General features: G+C 51.9%; 1 protein-coding gene across 1 annotated transcript in view; it reads right to left on the bottom strand.

Moving 5' to 3' along the window:
- Positions 1–1,546: 1,546 nt before the first annotated feature.
- SH3RF3 (SH3 domain containing ring finger 3) overlaps positions 1,547–17,027 on the bottom strand; it is a 361,067-nt gene continuing 345,586 nt past the window's right edge. Inside the window, exons 9-10 of the mRNA XM_017541145.2 lie at positions 14,516–14,847; positions 1,547–4,632 (exon numbers count right to left, since the gene is read on the bottom strand). Coding sequence (XP_017396634.1) covers positions 4,464–4,632; positions 14,516–14,847 — 501 coding nt within the window. The 3' untranslated portion in view covers positions 1,547–4,463. The remainder of the gene's footprint in view (positions 4,633–14,515; positions 14,848–17,027) is intronic.

Here is a 17,027-nt window from a genome sequence, read left to right as displayed (position 1 = left end):
CAGGCAATTCTTCTGCCTCAGCCTCCCAAGTAGCTGGGATTACAGGCATGCGCCACCATGCCCAGCTAATTTTTTGTATTTTTAGTAGAGATGGGGTTTCACCATGTTGACCAGGATAGTCTCGATCTCTTGACCTCATGATCCACCCGCCTCGGCCTCCCAAAGTGCTGGGATTACAGGCACTGTGTAATTTCTATAGGCAGGACACCTCTGCCCAGCAGGTTAGCTGGGATGGCCTGCCAGGCACCCTCTCCAGATAGACTGTGATGGGCACTGCCTACATTTCCTCTGGCTCTCCTCTTCCCACACTCTTGTGCTTAACATATCAATTTCATAAAGGGGCACAGGTTTGGCACCCAGCTTTTGAGTTGGGAGGGTAGACTTGACATTGGGTAAGTAGACTTGAATTTGAGTCATGGCTGTCCACTGAGCTATGTGACCTGGAGCAATTTGTTCAGCCTCTTCCAACCTTGAGTGCTCATGTAGCAAATGGAGGCAGGGGTGGCTTCTGCACAGCCTTGCTGGGAGGGTGAGTGAGCACATGGCAGGCTTCCTTATCACAGTAAGGAGGCACAGCCTACACCAACCTCCCCAGTGACTGTCCATGCTGTATTATTTAATCTCATACAAGTTCACTTAGTTTTTTAAAAATTTTATTTTATTTGCTCATACAAAGGTCTGTCTATGTTGCCCAGGCTGGACTTGAACTCTCAGGCTCAAGCAATCCTCCTGCCTTAGCCTCCAGAGTAGCTACGACTACAGGCATGCACCACTGTGTCTGGCAAGTTCACTGAATGTTTAGAGTACAGTAAAATGGCTCTTTGCTAAGTGTTCTTCCAGCTCAAATGTGTATGTATGTAGATACGTGTCTCAGCTAAGAGAAGAGTGAAAGCCTGTTTCAAGAGATACGCGGCTCCAGGCACGGTTCAGGCTGGCGGGCCAGCCCTCTGCCAGGTGTCAGGCTGCCTGGCTGATCTGAGACGGACACATCTTTCTGGAGATCAGTGGCCTCCTGGGCCCTTCTGCTGGTGGGATTCCCTGCACCCCCTTCCTGTGCTTTGGAGAATGGCTGCTGTGGCTCAGGCACCCCAAGGGCCAGAGAGACAATGGAAGGACCAGGAGAGTTCCTGTCTCAGAGGTCAATACCAGGCACTCTGGTTGAGAGGGACTTGAATAATGACAAGAAAAGAAGGCAAGTCATCTACAGCAAGCCACCCTGCCCTTCCAGGCACATGAGCCCCCGTAGGGGAACCGGAGACCCTCCCCACCCAGCCCACTGCTGGCCTCTGTGGCTTGGCTGTTACCGCCCAGCTCCTGGGTCTCTGGCGTGTGCTGGGTACAGACATCTGATGTCACTGCTGTCACGACTCTTCCATCTCCTTGACTACCACTACCCTGATACAGACTCGGTGCCCCCCACAGGGGAGCACAGAGGGGCGGGTGCATGAGTCAGCAGGCAGGTGGGCCGTGCCTTCGGGTGCTGCTCCTACCCGGGCCCCTCTCAGCCTCTGCTGGACCTGCTGTTCCCAACATGCAGACACAAGGCTTCTCCATGTTCATTTTTATTTAAAGACTCGGAAACACAGGCATCATGGTTCGTCATCACTGACAAATCTTCCAAAACCACACGCTGACATTTGTGTCTAACAAAAACACTGGGGGGAGGGTATGTGAATTGTGCAAAGTACAAAGGATCTCCCAGTCGGCTGAGCTTGTTTTGAGGTGCCCAGCCCGTCATCACCCCATGAGGATGCCAGGAGAGCACCCCTGACCGCCACCCTCTCTGCCTCCCTCTGGGCAGAGGCCCCTGGTGGCCTGCTGTCCTGTCCCCTTGGTGTCCACTGACTTCAGCCATGGCTGTGGACTCTACCATGCCCCTCAAAGCAAATCTCTGTGGCCGCCCAAGGCCACTGCATGGCTAAGATGGGTATATCATGGGGTCAGGATGCAAGGTAAGGGTTGGTTTCATCTTAGCCGCCAAAACATGTGCCCTTTGAGACAAGATGGCCTGAAGATAGATAGGGCTAATTCTGCTCCTGCTCCTGTCTGCGAGCTACATCATCACGAAGGCTGCAGGGCCTGAATGAGTTTAAAATGCTCAGATGTGCACGTGGGCTGTGCATTTCTGCCAGGCCCACACATTGCTTTCCTTCCCAAGGTGGCACCAAAGCCCGCCCCTGACTCTGCCCTGAAAGGGGTCAGCTGACATCTACCAAAGACATGGAGATACTCATACTCGCCCCAGTTCTCTACCATGCTGCGTGCTGTGGGCTGTGGCCCCGCCCCCCATCAGAAGGGTGAAGAGCACCGTGTGGGCCATGCCTGGGAGAGGAAGAAAGTCCGGGTTAGTCTATTCTGTTGCTTGGTAGCTGTGCTCCGTATAAAAAAGACTTAAAAAAATTATCTGGAAACTTAATTAATCTGGTTTCCCTGGAGAACACCTATGTCATTCAGGTTGTTGATCTGTGCACCTCTGTGGTGACAACGTGAATTCAAACACACACAGGATTTTTGTGCATGATGGGCAACTGATTAAGTTTGGCAAATATGGTAAGTAGATAGCTTTTGGTTGTCATTAACCTGGCACACACAAGTCCCTGTGTTTAAGCCAGACTTTTTCTTTGATTCTCAACAAATTTTTCAGGTCTATTAAATCTATTATCATCTGGAGGGGATGGAAAGGCATGACCTTCCCCCAGTGCAGTAGCCACCTGAAAGTAACAAGTTGCCAAGTCACGTCCCAAAACAGGAACTCTGAAAATAAGTGGCCCGGGTTTCAAAGGCTTCATGCCAGGCAAGAGAATGTATTTCTGGAATTGGTCACATCCCTGAAAACCAGTGACACCCTATGTTACCAAAGGCAAGTTTATTCAGCTCAATTTAAGTCTGAATGGTTTTTGTAAAAATATAGGTGGAGAGAGGGGTGATGGATTGAAATTTTCAGGTGATAAAAATGTGTTCCTAAGGTGTGAATCTTGAGAACAAAATTGTCTTCTGACAGGGCTCCTCATCAGTCTTCCTGAGAAGTGAGCCACAATGCTAATGAATATACATTTGTCAACCCCACTCAGGGAGGTCCCAGCATCAACACTGCACCTCCTCTTGTCTCAGCCACCCAGCTCCCCAATTCTGCAAGCCTGTGCAGTGCCGCAACCCTCTGATCTCCTTGGACCTTTGGTCTCCAGCAGGTGAAGGTTTGCACTGCCTGAAATGGGGGCAGTTATTTATCTTTAACAAAGAAGAACGGTGGTGGCGATCTGAACTGTTGTACAAACCGCACGTTTTGATGCCAAGAAATCATCTTCTGAGAATGCTAATTGCAGTTCGCTCTGAGGCAATAAAGGGAAGATTCTGCCTTCCCAGCTAGGATTGACCTGTGTGCTCCTCCTACTGCCACACAAAAGGACAATTACAGTGGCCCTTCCTCGAAATGTTTCCAGGTCTTGAATAATAATCATCACCGTCTAGACAGAGCGCGGGGTTTTGGTAAGAGTTTAAAGAAAGCGGCTGCCTCTAAGCTCCCTCCAACCCCTAAATGGATCCGCCCCCTAGCCCCCAGAGTACTGGCCAGCACTGAGGTGCAGGAGGGGGGCTTCTCAGCGCGCTCCCAAATCCATATGGGAAATATAAAAATTCTGCCCCTTTGATGTCGCCTCAGACATCTTTTCTTTCAAGCTCAACCAAGTCATTACTAGTTTTACAAAAAGGCAGCACCAGATGTATGAAAAATAGGCAATGTCTGACTTATTAGAAATATATAAAGTCTAACAGCTTTACGTTAAAAATATGCTGTAAGAAAGAAGTAATGCAAGGGACAGTGGTAGCGAACAGAAAGTGTTGCTTATACTAGTGGCAGGAGACAAAGCCCACAGATTCTGCTCCGGTTCCCACAGGGGCGGTGGGGTGGCCTTTCGAGGGACCCCCAGGGCCTCACGGGAGGTACCCCAGGACCACGAACACCCCTGCTGAGTGGCCGGGCGGCAGGTGACTGAGGTATATAGAATGGTGACGGAGCAACCTGAGCCCCTCGGGAAGCCCAGAGCAGCCCAGAAAGATGATCTCCAGCGCTCCTGGCCCCAACGCCACCCACCTTGCCCACAGACTTCCTGCAGCCTCTGACTCTGCTTAGGTGGTAAATGAGAACACTGCCACGGCTGCAAACCACGCCACGGGCCTGCCTACGCTGGCACCTGCCTCTCTTCCTCAAGGTGCTTTCTTTGTAGTTTACACAGAGGGGGTGGGCATTTCCTTGAAGAACATCCCAGGTGTGCTGTCCGTTGGGGGTTCTGGGAGAAGGCACGACCTCCACAGTCCCTGGCCCCCACCCTAGGCCAGGGCATCCCCCACCAGGTGCTTTGGAGACGACCTGGAACCCTGGGGGTGCCATGGCTCCCTCTCTGTGTGCTGTGGGGCTTCCCGGGCGGCCTTCCCCTCTGTGAGCCAGGTGCAGGGAGCACCAGTCCTCAGAAGCTCTCAACAAAGCTGCCTGGGAAGAGGCCCGTGCGGCCATTCCGCTGCAGGGTCCCCTTGTACCAGCCGTCCTCGCGCTTCTTGTGCACAAAGACGATGTCGCCTTCCTTCAGCTCGATCTCCGCCTCGCTCTGGGGTGGGTAGGAGACCACCACACGGTACCTGGGGAAACAGCACAGTGGGTGACCCCTGCCCACAGTCTCCATCTCCGTCTGCCGGGTCGTGCTTTCTCTTTTCCTTAAAAATTGTCACTATTGTAAATTATTGTCATTTGTGGCTATTTTCCCACTTTATACAACTTCTGTTTGTTTTTAATTTTTTCAAAGCTCTTTTGAAATTTTTCATTTTTTTTAATAAAAAATACTTTAAAAGACATTTCCCCATGCTGTCCTTTTAGATGCTAATCTATGAAGAAGCTGGGCTGTTTCACCCCCTTGAAGAGTCTCCACTCAAGCACGCCCCATCTCACATGGAAGCCCCCCAACCCAGACTGCGGCCTCCCAGGGGCAGGGGTGGGGAACGGTCAGGACAAACAGGTGTGTCCCTATTTGCCCCACCCCAATGTCATGACCCTGGGCTCATGTCCTCACCTTTCCCTCTGTTGATTCTTCTGGAAAGCGCAGCCCCTCACCTGCACCACCACCTCTCAGGTTGGGGCCCCATGTCATGTGTGAAGGGCATTTGGAACATTGTTTTGGTAATGGTAAATAGTCCTTATTTTTTTGAGACAGGGTCTTGCTCTTCTACCCAGGCTGGAGTGCCATGGTATGATCCTAGCTCACTGCACCCTTGACCATCCTTGAGGTTCAAGTGGTCTTCCCACCTCAGCCTCCCAAGTAGCTGGGAGCAACGCACACACCACCATGCCCAGCCAATTTTTAATTTTTTTTTTTTTTTGTAGAGATAGGGTCTTGCTATGTTGCCCGGACTGGTCTTGAACTCCTGAGTGCAAGTGATCTGCTGGCCTCAGCCTCTTCAAGTGCTGGGATTACGAGCACGAGCCACTGTGCCCAACCTGTCCTTATTTTTAAATGTGCTCCAAAAATCATAAGATTTTTTCCAAGTGCCTTAGCATTGGAACTCGCTGAGGCCACATCATCAACATCAATAAGGCCCAATTTTCCTCACATCTCATTTCCACAAGACTTGGGCCCCCTGTGGCCTCCGAGGCCTCTTTGGAGTCCCTGTTTTCAGACCAATATGCCCTAGTGTGGAAGCAGAGACAGAAGCCTTCCCTGCATGGCCTCTGCCTGTGTGTCAGGTGCTGGAGCTCTGAGTGCACCCCAGGGCCTCTCTGGGCTGTGGCAGGTGCTCCTGACAGCACTTAGCTGTGGTTCTTACCAAGAGTTCTCTCCTCAACCACACTCTAGCCTGGATCCTCTGAGCCCTCTTCGTGGCTGGGCCTCTGCTTATAATGACTTGAACCACCACTAACATAGCTTCTAATAGCTCAAGGTAGCATCCCTAGGCTGACCCCAGACCCCTTTAAAGTGTCTGCCTCAGAAACATCACAGCAGCCAAAAGAATCGGCTGTGAGTTCCAGCCACACCTGAGGACAGGGACTGTCTTCTGACTTCAGTGAGCACGTCAGCATGTCCAGACGTGTTCACGCAGACCATCCGCTTCTGCCGTCTGTAACTTTTCACTTCCCTCACTCTCCTGCCTCCTTGCTCCCTCATTCCCTCTTGGAAACGCCCAGTCAATTGCGTGCCAACTGAAGCTGAGCTCAGCTCACCCTGGACCCTATTCCCCATTGCAAATGTCCATTATGTTGCCAATTAAAACCTGTCTGACCACTTTCACTAGTGTCTGGCTGTGCTTGTGTCTGACAAGACACACACACACACACACACACGCACACGCACGCACGCACACACACACCCCCCTGCTCTGCTATCCCACACCCATCCTGCAAGCCGCAGAGGAGGAATAAGAAGGCTAAAAAGCAGCTGTGCTGGCTCCAGGAGAACCTTCCTCTAAAACATTGCCAAGGGCCAACCAGCTAGGCCTGTGCCCTCGGCCCTCACTGCTTGTGGCCTGATGGACAGGGTTCCACCCAACACCCACCAGCTAGGCCTCCCTCTGCCCTGGGGAAACTCTGCAGGGGCATGCTTGCTCGATGCTTGGCTGGGCCCCTGCACCCCCAGCCCTTGTGTGGGTGAGGACTGTGCCGTAAGGGGTGAGAGGAGATGCCCCTGGGACATCAGGGTGTTGGGCCTCCCATCCAAAGCCCAGATCCCGCACACAGTGAGTTTTGTGGCAGGCAGGGTGCAACTGTTCTCTCTGCCTGAAAACCCCTGGCTGACAGTTCCTCAGACACTCACTTTGCTGAGCAGCGCCAAGATGGGCCTGGCAGGGCAAAGGCACTCAATAACCAGCCCTGGACCACCCAGGTATCCATCTCCATGGACACCAAGGCTGTCTGGGAGACACGGCCCTCATGGCGCTGGACGCCATCCCTGGTGGCCTCTGTGCCGCTCTCCCGTGGGTGGCTCTTGGTCCTGGCAGCTGGTGGCTCTGGGCCTCCTGCTTTCACTCTGCTTGGACTCAGTTGACCCACAGCTGAGGTTCCTTTTGAGCAGAGGCTCAGAGGGCTCCAGCAGTCTCCATCCCTCTCAGAGAAGAGGCCAGAGTCTAAATGCCCCAGCATTCCCAGGCCCTCCATGTTGTGCCCCTCCTGCTCCTCCAGCCCTGCCCCTCCGAGCCCTGGCGGCCCCAGCTGTGCCCACCTCAGAGCTCCTGCATGTGCTGCTCCCTCTGCCTGGTACTCCTTGCCCTGTGTGGCCACGCCTGGCCTGCCCTTCCCCAGCTCTCACCACCTTCTACTGTGCATCATTCACCTGCTTACCTGACTCATCTATCTCCTGCACCAGCCTGCAAGCCCCAGCGCCCCTGGGATTACTGCACACCTGCTCCAAGTGTGGCTCACATACACTTCAGGATGCCCACAGTTCTCTGGGCCTATCCTGGACCTACTTGATAGGCCTTAGGGGGAATGGTCTAGGGAATGTGGATTTTCAGCAACTCTGGGAGGGAATGCTTGCACGCTGGTGTCTGAGAATCAACATGCTGAGTGCATGCTCAGGGCGGAAGCCTTCACCCTTCTCCACCCCACCTGCTCATAGAGCCTGGGGTGCAGAAGGTATGGCTTTGGGCAGTTTGACTTGGTGCCGGGCTCAGGAAAGATCTGCAGACAGGAGACCAAGACCCAGCCCTGGGGAGTGCACAGCCCATGGACACACGGGCCCAGCTTGCGTCAGACCGACAAGAGCAGGCGGCATGGAGGATGGGCTCCTGAGGCTGACTTGGGGGTGCAACGTTCCTACTCCTAGGGAAGCAGAGAAGGCCAGGCACTGGGTCCTATCCCTCAGAACCAGTCAACTCTAAGTGTCTCGGAGTGTCTGCAGGTGTGCGAGGGTTGGACTGGTTCCCATGGGCTGTCTGCAGGCCAACCAGATGCTGCTCTCAGGGTCGTGCAGGCGGGAAGGAAGGACGGGTGGAGGTACCTCCTTCCTCCCAGCCCAGTGTCTCTATGAGGGCTTCCTGCTGGCCCTTCTTGAAGGAGGACAGATGGCTGCCAGGATGCAGCCAGCGGTCTGTGAAATCAGACAGCATGCACACAAACCGAGGCTGAGGGCTCACAGGACCAGCGCCATCCTACCTGTGGCCTTCTGCCATCCCCCACCTCCTCCAAACACCTGCTCCTCCTGTCTCTTCCCCAAGGAAAGAAAGGAAGGCAAAGGGTGAGATGATTTCTCAGACTCTGATTGCAAGTTTTGGCTTTTGCCTCAAACTTCCAGATGTGAAACAAACAAGCAGCTTTAAAAATATAATTTGTTAGAAAGATGTAATTTGGTGCTTCTGAGCAATTCAACGATTTAATGAGCCCAGATGGATGTGGGCTGAATTTATACAAGACAAGTGTTTAACGTTTCTGTCCAGATCATTCCAAGACTCTGAGCTGTTCTTCCTGCTGCAGGAAAGTAATTGATACTCCTGGTTATAGACGCAGAGGGCCACTGTGTCCATGTGAGCAGCTGAGGATGACAGCTACTCCCAGGTCACGATCGTGCGTCATAAATCAGTGAGCAACTCTGCCCCTCTGCCCTGCTGAGTATAATTAAGGTTATGGCAACCACAGCTAATTTTTGACACGGGGCTCAAGGAATCCAAATGGGCAGAATCAGAATGAATTCTCATTCCTGCACTTATTATTATTACCATTAACTCTGTGTGCAAGGTTTGGATGTCCTGCTTTCCTCGGGGGTCATCTCTTTCCCTCCCTGACAATGGGGACTGCAAAGCGGCCCTCCATGTAGTAACCTTTTCAGAGCACTTGCTTCAACACAGGAGGATGAATGAGGCCCTGAGTCCACGGAATGTGCTGGTAACAGAGTGATGCCCTGCTAGGAACTTGGGGATGATAAGAATACTTCTATATCCTGGACACTAAACTGTAATATCAACACACGTATTAGTTGTCCGTGGCAGTAACAAATGACCATAAATGTAGTGGCAACACACTACACAAATTTATTATAGTTTGTCCATCAGAGCTCCAGCACTGTCTCACTGGGCCAAAATCAAGGCATCTGCAGGGCTGGTTCCTCCTGGAGGCTCTAGGGTAGAAGCCGTTTCCTTGCCATTTGCAGTTGCTAGAAGCTGCCTTCATCCCTTCTCTGGAGGCCTCTTCCTCCATCTTCAAAGTGGAGTGCTCACATCATGCCACTCTGACCTCCTCTGCCTCTCTCTTCTACTCATAAGAATCCTTTGCAATTACACAGGGCCCACCTGGATAATCCGGGTCATCTCTTTAAAGTCAGCTGATTAGCAACCTTAATTCCATCTGCAACCTGACTTTCTCTTGCCATGTACAGTAGCACAGTCATGGGTTTTTAGGATTTAGGGCATAGACATCTTTGAGGGCCATTATTCTGCCCATGACACACATAATGGATCACAGCAAGAAACATTTAAATCCTAACAAAGCCAAACAACTCACAGGCCATCAAGAGCTGAAGATGAGCTGATCAATGTGAATGTCTGGGGACGGGCCTGTGCAGGACAAAGGGGTGGGGGTGGCCAGGCCGCCCTGCAGTGCCCTCACCATCATCATCTATTATTATCATAGATGTCACAGCATACATTACAATTAGAGAGGTCATAGCATATATTATTATTGTCATGTTGTTTAGTGTGCACTCATAATTTTTCAGGTGGTAATCTAGGTGATTTACAAGTATTACACCCAGGAAGGTATTATTATCCCCATTTTATGTATGTGGAAACTGAGACTATAAAAATGAAGAAAGAGGGCTGGGCACAGTGACTCACATCTGTAATCCCAGCACTCTGGGAGGCCAAGGTGGGCGGATCACTTGAGGCCATGAGTTTGAGGCCAGCCTGGCTAACATGGCAAAGCCCTGTCTCTACTAAAAATACAAAAATCAGCCAGGCATGTTGGTGCACACCTATAATCCCAGCTACCTGGGAAGCTGAAGCATGAGATTTGCTTGAACCTGAGAGGTGGAGATTGCAGTGAGCCAAGATTGCACCACTGCACTCCAGCCTGGCGCCTGGAGACAGAGCAAGACTCTGTCTCAAAAAAAAAAAAAAAAAAAAAAAAAAAAAAAAAAAAAAAAAAAAAAAAAAAAAAAAAAAAAAAGAAACGAAGAAAGATGTTTGGGGTGAAATGGCTGGTAGATTGGTAAGGTGGTCAGCGTGTCTGTCTACTCAAAGCCTCTTCAAGACACTGCCAAGGTGCAGAAGAGCCAGCAGGCAGGTGTCCAGAGGGCGGGCGGGGCTGGTCCCAGAGCTCAGCTTGCTGGCCCTGCACCAGAACAGCCCAGGGTTGGTGTAGCTGCTGGGGAAGCGAGGCATGAGACAGTTCTAACCTGACGCCATGTGCATTTGCTGCCTGCATTTCCCATGACCACACCTGTATTATGGGTTCCACAAGCAACTTCTGGAAATTCGGCTCCCTCTGCACATGGTCCACAGGACAAGAATATGCTCAGACACCTAAAGGTGAGGTTCCCTGGGAAGGAACTGAGCACAGCCCTCTGGTTTACAACCCAGGCTTGCGGGCTTGGTTCATAAGTCTACCTGTGTGACTGGCCTGCTGGGGCAGGGCTGCTGAGCCTGCAGGCCCAGCCGACCCAGCCCTGGGAAGCTACCCACAGTACATGCCCCTAGTTCTCTCTTAGATGAGCTCTTCAACCTGAATGTCCTTCCTCTGACAGTGGAGAGGAGAGCAGCACCCGCTCTCTTTCCAGAGTCTCAAGAGAGAAATGGTTGAGACCTGGAGGAGTCTGGGCATAGGAGACACCCAAGAAATGCAGGCAGCAACACTGCCCATTCCTCCTTGGCAGTCCAGGGTGGAAACCTTGACTCAGACAGCCCATGCTGCCCTCCTGCCTGCATTCCCACTGTCATGATCATAGGTGGGCCTTGCAAACCTCAGGCCCTCCAGGAGTGCTTGGCAGCCTGGTGTCCTGGCCCCATTACAGGGACTCTCACCTCTGCACACGCCGCAGCCCAGCTGCTCCTCCTCCAAAGCAAGCCTGGAAGTAAGTTTTTCTCACAAGCCTGCAGGGCCCAAGTCCAAGTGCTCTCTGGAGCTGTCCCAGCCTGAGGAGTCAGCATTTTCCCAGTCATGACCTCAGCTTCGAACCGCCAGGGCTCCCCAGGATACCAGGCAGCCCGTGGCTACCATGTTGAGGAGAGGGGGCATTTCTGGGGTTCATAAGCAGTTTGGTTTCAGGCTGTGTTTTGGAAATGCTTCTCTTTAATGAGTGCTACAGAGCGCTTGGTTCGAGGAGGGCGCCAAGAGTCTCTGGATACAATAACCCCTGATAAGATGGAACATTCAGAGAACGGGAGTGAGTCTCCGAATTTTCTAATTCATCAGAGATGCCCATGACTTTATAGAACAGGGTCTTTCAAGACCTTTCATAGAGGGCTCTGGAAGTCATGTCTTTGAAGATAATGTTGAGGGGTCTGGGGAGGAAGAAGCCTAGGGGAGACATGAGAACAGCTTTGAAATATCCCAAAGTCTGTCATTCTCACGAGTCGGCAGACCAACTCTATGACCCCAAACAAGGGTCAGGCTCCATTCAGAAAACACAGGCAGCAGGTGTTGGTCCCACGGAGGGAGGTGATGCGGAGGAAACTCCTTAGGAGGGGACGGGAGGTAGAAGAAGAGGAGGAGGAGGAGGAGGAGGAGGAGAGAAGGAAAGAGAAGGTGGGTGTGTTTTGTGTGTCTGAATGTGCTTGTGTGTTTGTATGATGTGTTTTCTTGATGTGCAATTTGTGTATAGTGTATGTATCTGTGTGTTATGTGTGTTTACATGGTGTGGTGTGTATAGTTCATGTTTGTATGGTGTGCAGTCTGTCTGCACAATGTATATGGTGTATGTTTGTGTGGTGTGTGGTGTGTGTATGGTGTGTGATATGTTTCTACATTGTGTGTGTGTGTGTATGATGTGTGTTTGCAGCGTGTGTGGTGTGTATGTTTTCAGTGTGTGCGGGGTGAGTGTTTGCAGTGTGTATGGTGTGTGTGTATGGTGTATGTGGGGTGTGTATTTGCAGTGTATGTGTTGTGTGTATATTGTGTGTATGGGGTGTGTGTTTGCAGTGTGTATGGTATATATGTGTTTGTATGGTGTGTGAAGGGTGTAGGTTTGCAATGATGTGTGTGGGGTGTGTTTTTATATGGTATATGTGGGGTATGTGTGTTTGTATAGTGTATGTGGAGTGTGTGTTTGCATATGTGTGGTATGTGTTTGCATGATGAATGTGGGGTACGTGTGTTTGGTGTATGTGGCATGTGTGTTTGCACTGTATGTGGTATGTGTCTGTATGATGTATGTGGGGTGTGTCTGTATAGGTATGTTTGCATGGTTGTATGGTGCGTGTTTGTATGGTGTATGTGTGGTGTGTGTATGATGTATGTGAGGTGTGTGTGTTTGTGTGGTGTGTGTGTTTGTGGGGTGTGTGTGTTGGCACCGTGTGTAGTGTGCAGTGTGAACCCAGTTCTCCGAGGGCCTGGGGCCCTGTGGAGGGGAAGGCACTTCTCCCTGTGGGTGTGGCTGTAGGGGCTGGGACTGGCATGGCAGTGCTGACGGATCTGCAGGACCTAACGCTGGTGCTGACCCTTGGCAGGGCTGTGATGTGTCCCACACTGTCCACAAGCTGATGATAGGCCCTGTGGGAACACAGCATTGGGGGTGCTGCTGACTGCACAGAGAGGCAGCTCAGGGCCTGGGCTCTAAGGTCGGAAAGCCCTCAGCTGAATCTCTGGCTTGGCCACTAACTGGCTGTGTGATCTTGGGCCAGTTACCGAGCCTTTTACAAAACCTGGGTTTCCTTATCTGTAAGACGAGGACACTGATTTCACTGGGTTCTTGGGAGGGTTCACTCAGGCAACACACATGTAGTGCTGAGGGAAACACTGCAGGCAGGGCCTGGCTATCCTGGGCATGCGTGGCCGGAATCCGTGCCCACTGCTGAATGTTCTGAATTGCACCCGTGCAGAACACTCAGCTCTTGTGATTCTAACAGCAGGTGTACATGCAACTTCCGTTCCAACTAGTAATCAGAAGCTAGTAGCTGAGGGCCCTGCGGAGTGCCTTTTCGATTCTGGAGCCGCCTAGCCCCAGAGGCTTGGCATTAGGTATCATCTCTGTGAGGGCTGGCAAACTGTGCTGCAGCTAATTTGTGTAGTCTAAGAGCTATGAATGTTGTTACATTTTGAAATAGTTGAAAAAGAAATCAGAAGACTATTTCATGACCTAATAAAACTGTATGAAATTTAAATTTCAGTGTCCACAAATAGGGGTTTACTGGGACACCAGCCCATTCGTCTACATGCAGTGCGTGGCCGCATTCCCACCGTGAAGGCAGAGGGAGTAGTCACCACAGACACCGTAGGCCTGCAGCATCTGCAGCATTTACCATCTGGCCTTTGATGAAGAACTTATGAACCTAGACACTGTACAGAAGAACTTGTGAGGCTGAACTAGATAGGCTCTGTTTCATTGGCACTGGGAATGGTGTCTGGGAGGGCAGCAGGGGCTCAGGGTGGAGGCTGCCTTCCTGGGTTGCAGGCAGCCAGATAGCTAAGGGGAGGAAAGTTTCTGGCAGAAATACCAGGACTGTTTTCTTGGGAGGTTGCTTGTGTTTGATTATTTCAGCAATGTTGCAATGTGTGGGCACTCAGCAAGAATCATACCTTCCCGCCGTCCTAAGCTGACAGCCATCGTATCTCTCCAAGACGCCTGCAGCCTTTATCTGAGAAGACTTTTAGGACGGATAACTTATAAAGGGGGATCCAAGCAAAGTGCACCTCTAGCCCCATGTGAAACCCAAGCACCTGCAGCCCCACAGCCCCACAGCCCACAGCCTTAGTGGGCCATGTCGCTTCAACCAGACTCAGTTTTCCAGATCTGAAAACAGACCTAGGCTGAACTATGTGAAGTTATTAGTAAGCATCAAAATGAATGAATATGGGCAGTTTCACAGGGTTCAATCTGACCAACTATATACCTTTGAAGCCATCATATTCAAGATATATAGGCTTGAAGCTGTCTTGAGTAACATCATAATTCTAACATGCTGAGTGGGCTGAGGTTCACGTGGGAAGAGCTGCTCCTTGAGCGGAACACATAGGCCCATAGGGGACTCAGCCCAGGGACCTGCTCCAGGGTCCTTCAGGGTTGAGGGGGCACAGACCGCTCATTGCCTAGTCTCCCACTACTTGCAGTCAGAACCACTCAGTCCTAATGCATTTCCTGATGGCTCCTTTGCAGTCCCAAACTCAGGAACCAGATTGATGCAGAACATGAAATAACACTCCAGTTCCCAGGCTCGTTTCGTACGGCGTCCACCACCCAAGCTCAGGACCATGTGGATCTGGGTGTGGATGCATGTCTGGTAAACCTAATCCCAGCAAGGCTCCATTGACCCTGCTCCCCGAAGGTGGCTCCAGACCTCAGAGGCCAAAGCACAGCATGCCACAGGGCAGGCAAGCCCACCCTCCACTTACCTCTCTCTGGGCAACGGCTTGGGCTCGGGGCGGATGGCAGCCATGGACAGAGGTGCTTGCCGGGAAGGAGATGCGAAGTTCAGATCCAAGGAGCCTGCCTTCCTGTGCAGAGGCTCTATCCCCATGGCGCCCTGCATCTCGCTCTCTATGGGACAGGATCCTGCCCTTCCATGGCTGGACAGTGAGGACACTTCGGGGCCCACTGCGCCCTGGAGCAGGGTGTCCACGGCCACCTGCGGGTCGTGGGTTGGAGACACAGATGGCGGGGAGCGTGACTTCTTCTTGGTGGATGCTCCAGCTAGAAGCTTCAGGAGCCCGCTCTTCTTCTCTTTCTAGGGAGACACACAAGACGGAAACCAAACAGGTGAATGCTTCCCAGCGTCCTTGCTGTCAGCAACTGGGGAGTGCATTTTCCTATGTGGAACTTTATTTTTTAATTTCTTATTTTTTCAGAGACAAAAGACTGCCACTCACGGCAACAGCAGTACCAGAGTACCAGCATTTTCTTGCACCAGTTCCCTGAACCCCAGTTCCCACAGGGTGAAACAGTGAGGGCCAGGTGACGTTCGCGGGCACACCAGGCTGTGTTAAAGCAGAGGACCAGGAGCTTCGGGAGACTGAATCTTCTCTACTGGACTGTGAGGATGCTGGCCCTCCGCTCTGGAGTCAGGCAGTAAGCACACCTGCTCTTTGCTTTGAAGAGACATTATTTCTATTCTCCAAGGCTGGTGCCGACATAGACATCTTGAAAAGACAGGCCAGCAGATGGCACCTCAGTTGTAAGATGGGTGGAAAGGTGAGAGACCCATGGAGAATGATTCCATTGGGAAACTTTAAAGATAACCTTGTAAAGTGGCTCAGAGGATGAAAACAAAGCTAAGACTGAAAGCTTATCCAGGCTGGGCGCAGTGGCTCATGCCTGTAATCCCAGCACTTTGGGAGGCCAAGGTGGGCAGATCACTTGAGGTCAGGTAGGTTCGAGACCAGCTTGGCCAACATGGCGGAACCTCATCTCTACTAAAAATACAAACATTAGCTGAGTGTGTGGTGGAATGTGCCTGTAATCTTAGCTACTAAGGAGGCTGAGGTGGGAGAATCACTTCAACCCAGGAGGTGGAGGTTGCAGTGAGCCAAGGTCACACCACAGCACTCCAGCCTGGGTGACAGAGTGAGACTCCATCTCAAAAAAAAATAAATAAATAAAGAGAAAGCTCATCCAACTCTTGTTTTCCTTTCTCTTCCAAAATCTGGCAGAAAAGTCCAAAATAGGCTCCAAGGCCCCCAGGGCAGGCTGGCGGGGCCATCCCTAACAACACAGCCCTCTCTGTCACAGGACCCTGGCCAAGCCTGGCAATGTCATTATCTGTGTAGAAGAACCAGCAATCAATGTCATCTGCTTTCTCTTTCCCCAGCTCTTCTAAGTGGACTTTGTAGGACACGTGACCTCGTTCTCAGTGGGACTTCACGTGAGGCCCAAGCCACACTGGGGTCTGGGTGTCTAAGAGCACAACCACTCAAGCCCCAGCCAAGCTCCCCCAGGCCACATGCCTAGACTGCTGCTGCAGCAGTGCCAGAGTCTGGGGGCCTGTGCCCATGGGACACTGCTTAGTGCCTGGTAAAGGGTCTCCACCGGGTAAGGTGTCTAAAGTGGCCATCCCCATCACCCTTGGTGACCAGCATTTGTCCCACTGTATTCGTTAATCCCACTGCATTTAGAGCTGGTGCCCCCAGGCCGCTGTTGCTTCTACAACAGAGAGGGAAGGGGATGTAAGGAGGGTGTGCCCTGGGCGAGTGTGGATCTCCTCTCACAGGTTTCAGAGTGAAAACCCAGTCCCCACCCCAACTGCCCAAGTCTTGGCCTTTGCCCCCCTTTTTCTCAAAGTGTTTCCTCCAAGGCTGGACTCATTTTGGAGTCAGCTGTTCTGCTTTCAGGCTGACAGTCCATCGGGGAGTTCTGGGCGATTTCAGGGCCAGGAGGAAGAGGCAGCCCAGCAACGGGCCATACAGCCTGGGGATCCAGACACTTGACTCTGCTACTGGGTTTGCAGCCCCATGGCCTCTCTCCCCTCTGCCTCACTCTCCCTCTGATAACTTCCTGAAGGTCTTGTGCATCGTGCCAGGCCCTGGAGGCTGTGGGCAATGGAAAACCGCCTAGAGCAAATTGGGTAGACATGGATTTCGCTGCAGCCATCCATGTGCTGGGGCTCAAACTGCGGTGTTTCCCGAGTCTAGTTCTCAGAGAACCCTTGTTGGTGGCACAACTTGAGGGAGAGTGTTCCCAGGAACACACATTGGGAACTGCTTGGGTAGAAACTAGAAAGCAAAAGAAGAAACAGTGAGAGGTCGGGGGCAGAACCCTGGGATCTGAGTGGAGTGCTGGGGGCAGGGAGTGAAGAGGCTTGTTCAGGCCAGGATTCGGGCAGGGTATGAGGCCTGGGGGTGGGGGACCCGGCAGCTAGGCCAGTCAGCCCCTCCACAGTTCAGAAAGGAAAGGACTGCTGTGTCTGGGGTG

Source organism: Cebus imitator, unplaced genomic scaffold (assembly GCF_001604975.1).
Source record: "Cebus imitator isolate Cc_AM_T3 unplaced genomic scaffold, Cebus_imitator-1.0 Scaffold131, whole genome shotgun sequence".
Classification (NCBI taxonomy): domain Eukaryota; kingdom Metazoa; phylum Chordata; class Mammalia; order Primates; family Cebidae; genus Cebus; species Cebus imitator.
Note: the sequence above shows the minus strand (reverse complement) of the source record. Positions and strands in the feature narration are given on the sequence as shown.